General features: G+C 38.3%; 1 protein-coding gene across 1 annotated transcript in view; it reads right to left on the minus strand.

The window, feature by feature from the left end:
- Positions 1 to 5969, minus strand: part of LOC107701884 (ectonucleotide pyrophosphatase/phosphodiesterase family member 2-like) — a 28814-nt gene that overhangs the window by 2748 nt on the left and 20097 nt on the right. Inside the window, exons 19-24 of the mRNA XM_016504023.1 lie at positions 5831 to 5888; positions 3506 to 3645; positions 2668 to 2791; positions 1401 to 1478; positions 428 to 560; positions 2 to 59 (exon numbers count right to left, since the gene is read on the minus strand). Coding sequence (XP_016359509.1) covers positions 2 to 59; positions 428 to 560; positions 1401 to 1478; positions 2668 to 2791; positions 3506 to 3645; positions 5831 to 5888 — 591 coding nt within the window. The remainder of the gene's footprint in view (position 1; positions 60 to 427; positions 561 to 1400; positions 1479 to 2667; positions 2792 to 3505; positions 3646 to 5830; positions 5889 to 5969) is intronic.

A 5969-nucleotide genomic window follows, 5' to 3' on the forward strand; every position in this document is an offset into this window, starting at 1 on the left:
CTCTGCGTGTGTTGATGCTGTAGAAGTGAGTGGGGATGAAGATGGAGCCCAGCGCGTGCCTGCAACACACCACAGAAGAGCAGATCACATACACACCACAGGATACAACATCATTTTATATTACTAAATAACAATATAAAATATAATTAAATATTTCATTAATAATAATTATTTAAATATATAATAAAATAATCATTTAATAATTATATATATTTTTTATTAACATTAATAATTTAAATAATTAAATATTAAATAAAAATATTAATATTAATATTTATATATGCATGTATATAACTAACTATAACAATTTATTTTTATAAAAAAAATTATATTTAAAATAATTCAATAATATTTAATATGCTAAAATAAGAATTTTATATTATTAATAATTCAATTTTACATGTTTAAACGTTAATAAGGGTCTCACTCTTTGATCATCTCCTCCGTGTCTCTCAGCCCGTCGTGGTCGTGGTCAAATATGGGTCCCATGATCACATTTATGCCATTATTCTCCAGACTGTATCTCCTGAGGACGTCTCTCTGCAGGAAACTCCACACCTCTACACACACACACACACACGCACACACAGACACACACGCAGACACACGCGCACGCACACGCACAGACACACACGCACGCACGCACACAGAGACAGACACGCACACAGATGCACACACACAGACAGACACACACACACTCACTCACAGACACACACAAGCACACTCACTCAGACACGCGCACACACACACGCAGACACAGAAACACACACTCACTCAGACACACACACACACACAGACACGCACAAACACACACACACACACACACACAAACCATTAACACTCTCTCACACACACACACACACACACACACACACACACGCACAAACCATTAACACTCTCTCACACACAAACACACACACACATTTATTTAGTCTCATTTCTTTCTCAACACATTTATTCCTATGTGTAATGTTTCATGTTTTCAGTCTCATGTTGTTGTGTGTGAACTCCAGCAGTGAATGGAGCTAAAATACATGTAGCCTCAAAATGTGTTTTTACCAAATATCCTTCACAAATGCATCAGCTAATTCACATGCACAAAACAGTTCATGTTTGCAAACAGCAATTCACAAACTCACCTAATTCATATTCGCAAACGCAAGCTTGCACATTTCTGATTTTACGTGCACTGATGGGTAAATCTGCATTTGTAGATCATTGTGTGTGTTTCGTACCTATTCACTGTGCTTTTTAAAATGACCTTTATTTTTAGCCAATCAGATATGAGTTTTCCCTCCAGCTAATTTTTCACACTCAACGCTTTGACTCTAGAAGAACAACTTTGTGCATCTGCCGCTCATGCATTTGTGAATAAATATATTTAGCAGCTCAGGACTCACTCTTGAAGGCGGGATACATGGGAACCGTGTTTGTGATGAGTGAAGCTTCATATCTGGATTCAGCCGCAGCAGAGAAATCTACAGAGATCAACAGCAGTCATTCAGACATCAGATTTACCTCTAAACCATCCTGAGTGAAGACACTACAGGCAAACCTTTGTGTTTTCATGCACTAGGACAGTTTTTTGGTCTGTTTTGCTTCCATTCATGTCTCTTCTTTCAGACTAGTGGAAAGCATGCAAAATACACTTTTAAGTGTTTATTTTAATGCACTTCATGTATTTGCGTCTGTAGATTTCAACATCAATCCGTATTTTTTAACCCTTAACATAGACGTGAAAGTGCACTATCCAAACTTAAATTGTTATAATGCATGAATATGCTTTTTGAATACAGACCTAATGTTGGACTCTTTTTTAAAGAAGACAATCAGCAAATTATTGCAGAAGTGGAATTATTTCAAAATATGAAAGTATCAAAAAAAGTTATAAAAGTTTACATTTACTGTAAAGAAAATGCACTGTACTACTTTTTTATTTTATATAAAATACTTTTTTCATAACAGGTTTTACTCTGAAATTGCTATAAAATTAAAGCTTTATGTCTAAATAAGTTATGTTCCAAATTTGAAGTTGATATAAAAAAAATTGAGATTTTATTTAGGGCGTTATACCACAAACAGCCACCGGGTGACACCCAAACTCCATTGAATTTTTTTAAAATGCATTTTTCTGTCACAAATGTCTACATTTCTGTCACGATCACAAAATAAACACCAAATATGGAATCTTGAGACTCAGACCTTTCCAATGGTATGTTCAAATGATATATAATTTATGATGATTACTAACAGCAAACTTTACAGTTTTATTCCTCTCTATATTCTGAAGGTTTGTTCATATTTCATTCACACTGATTTACTCCTGAAAACATGGTGAAAATGAGTTTGGTTTCTGTCTGTTAACAGTATTTTCTGATTTATGATAAAAACAGAAATCCCAGAATCCCCTCTGGAAAAACCTTTAACTCTAATATGACGACAAAATCACACAGGAATTATAAACTGATGTTCAGATTTCCATTCTGTAAATGTATGCAAATTAGTGCATGTTCAATTAGACCATGCCTTTTTGCATGTTTAAACATAATAATCAGCACTGTTTTAACCGTATTCACCTGCAGTTTCTTGTCTTAAATCAGACATCATAGAGGCTCATTTCAGTGAAATAACATCTTGATTTCAGATCAACAGAAGTGTGTGACTGACCCGGCGGGCAGAGGAACGCGTGTGTGACATCGGGCTCCTGGTTGTACGTGTTACATGTGTGTGTGTGATCGAGACGAGGGTCTGCTCTCACACACTCGCTGGACGACACGGTTGGAGCCTCCACCTGCACACACACACACACACACACACACACACACGCACACACACACACGCACACGCACACACACACAGACGCACACACGCGCACACACACACGCACACACACACACGCACACGCACACACACACAGACGCACACACGCGCACACACACACGCACACACACACACGCACACGCACACACACACAGACGCACACACGCGCACACACACACGCACACACACACACGCACACGCACACACACACAGACGCACACACGCGCACACACACACGCACACACACACACGCACACGCACACACACACAGACGCACACACGCGCACACACACACGCACACACACACACGCACACGCACACACACACAGACGCACACACGCGCACACACACACGCACACACACACACGCACACGCACACACACACAGACGCACACACGCGCACACACACACGCACACACACACACGCACACGCACACACACACAGACGCACACACGCGCACACACACACGCACACACACACACGCACACGCACACACACACAGACGCACACACGCGCACACACACACGCACACACACACACGCACACGCACACACACACAGACGCACACACGCGCACACACACACGCACACACACACAGACGCACACACACACAGACGCACACACACACGATGAGTGTCACGCCGCGGCTCAGACAAACACACGTGTTCACGGCGCTCTGCGCACCTGTGCTGTGAGTGTGAAGGCGCTCCACAGCGGCATGTTGATGACGTTACTGAAGCCGCTGCAGTAATCTGAGTGACACAGCTGTGTGTACGACGTCTGGAAGAGAACGGCTGGACGGCCGAACGCCAGGTGTGTGACGTCTGCACGAACACACACACGATCAAAAACATCACAGAATCACACGCTCAAGAGATTCATTCATTCATTCTGCCAGCACAATCAATCAATTCCTCACTAAAATATTACATAAAAAGGTGCACTTCTGAAAAGCTGCATTTCATCTCTTCTTTAGCTTACTTCCCAATCTAGGTGGCTAATAAACCCGGCATTGTGCATTTCAACTAGTGTTGGCTCTTTGATGAACTGACTTTAGATAAAAGCATCTGTTGAATGCATAAATCTAAACGTAAAAATGAACAAGAATCAATTACTGAGCAAGTACATAAAAAATCAGTCTCCTTTTACCCCCATTTGACTGCGGTATGCTTATTTAATGATTTGTGACCCTGCAGCACAAAAGCAGTCTTAAGTCGCTGGGGTATATTTGTAGCAATAGCCAACAATACATTGTATGGGTCAAAATTATACATTTTTCTTTTATGCCAAAAATCATTAGGATATGAAGTAAAGATCATGTTCCATGAAGATATTTAGTAAATGTCCTACTGTAAATATATAAAAACTTAATTTTTGATTTTTGAACTTCATTTGAACAACTTTAAAGATGATGTTCTCAATATTTAGATTTTTTTGCACCCTCAGATTCCAGATTTTCAAATATTATCCGATCCTAACAAACCACACTTCAATGGAAAGATTATTTATTCAGCTTTCAGATGATGCATAAATCTCAATTTTGAAAAATTGACACTTAAGACTGGTGCTCCAGGGTCACATCTATAATTTAAGCTGTTAAGTTAGATTTTCTGGGAAATGATGCAACACATCCATAAACAGAAATACAGTTGCATAGAATTTAAACTAGTCATCTGACAAGCTGCTTTTAATATGCATAGTTGTAAAAGGCACTTATTGTTGTCCTGTAGGGCAGTGTTTCCCAACCTTTTTCACACCACTAAGCACTGAAATATAGCAACAAAAAAAGATAGAAATGGGGGGAATTTTTATTTATTTATTTATTTTTTAATAATTAAACACTGCGTCGTCAAAGTTAGTATTCTGGCTTCATATATGATCAGACACTTGCACTAAACATCTTATGAAAATCAAGCTCAAATGGAGTTCTGAGGCAGCGAGTGCATCGCATTACGTTTTCATCAACTTACAGCTCATAACGTTTATTGTTGCTGCATAGGAGCTCAGATTTACCTCCGGTTTAATACATTTGGCCAAAGTCTCTTGATGTAAAAGATGAACCTCTATGCAAACGTACAAAAGTGGCTACAAGGTTACAACTCTAACTCTTCTGCGCTCTTCAAACACACAAAAACATCCGTTCTTTATTTACCCTTGCATTGCAAACAAGCAGAGATCCAGGCGGGTGCAGTTACGAGGTTCAGTCTCAAGCTCTTTGGAATGCTTTGCTTTCGTTAAATATTTGTAAAACCCACAAACAAAATGTAAGTAACGTATTTCAAGTAACAACGATTTTTAAAATGGTAACGCACAGGCAATGATGTTAGCCAACCCGGGCCTTAAATAACTACTGTGTAAGTGACTCATGTAGTTTAGTGTTTCGAACACAGATGGCGACAGAGAGGATGTTCAAATCCACAGTCCTTTAAAAATCGGAGTATTAATAATAATACAGAGAATTTAGATGATTTATTTTTCAAATGCATCATTACTATAAATATTTCAATCCATTCTTTGCATTTGTTGTGAGTTATCACTAAAGGCCTCGCTCTCTCTCTCTCCTCTTTGTTTTGTTTCGTCTTTGTCCGTTTTTTTTAAACATGTCTATATAGTTTATATTAACTTTTATTTATTATTTTAAATAGATACACACATAGATACATGCGTGCCACTTAAAGTTTTAAAGTTGTTTGTGTATATCTATATAGTTTTATTAATTTTTATTTATTAGTTTTATTTTATTTAGTAGAAGATAAACTAAAATACGGCAACTATTTTAAATAAATATTAAACTTTTTAATTTTTATTTAATTTCAGTTAACTTATTTTATGTAAAGTGACAAAAACCTTTTTGTGGTTTTAGTTTTAGTTAGCTATAATAACCCCAATAAATACATATTTTAGGTTATATTGTATTGCATACACACACAAATATTTCCCGCCTGTTTGATCACATGACTGGTCACTGACGAGTGTGAACATGAATTTGAAAGTGAAACAGATCTTAACTGTTCAACAGTCCGTCGGCAGCGGAAGGAAACCTCTGGGAACTTTCTTCAATGTTGTTCTGTGAACAAGAAGAGACTCAATCCACTGACCTGCAGAGAACACGCGTGTGTGTGTGTGTGTGTGTGTGTGTGTGTGTGTG

Source organism: Sinocyclocheilus anshuiensis, unplaced genomic scaffold (assembly GCF_001515605.1).
Source record: "Sinocyclocheilus anshuiensis isolate Anshui unplaced genomic scaffold, SAMN03320099.WGS_v1.1 scaffold2144, whole genome shotgun sequence".
Lineage (NCBI taxonomy): Eukaryota > Metazoa > Chordata > Actinopteri > Cypriniformes > Cyprinidae > Sinocyclocheilus > Sinocyclocheilus anshuiensis.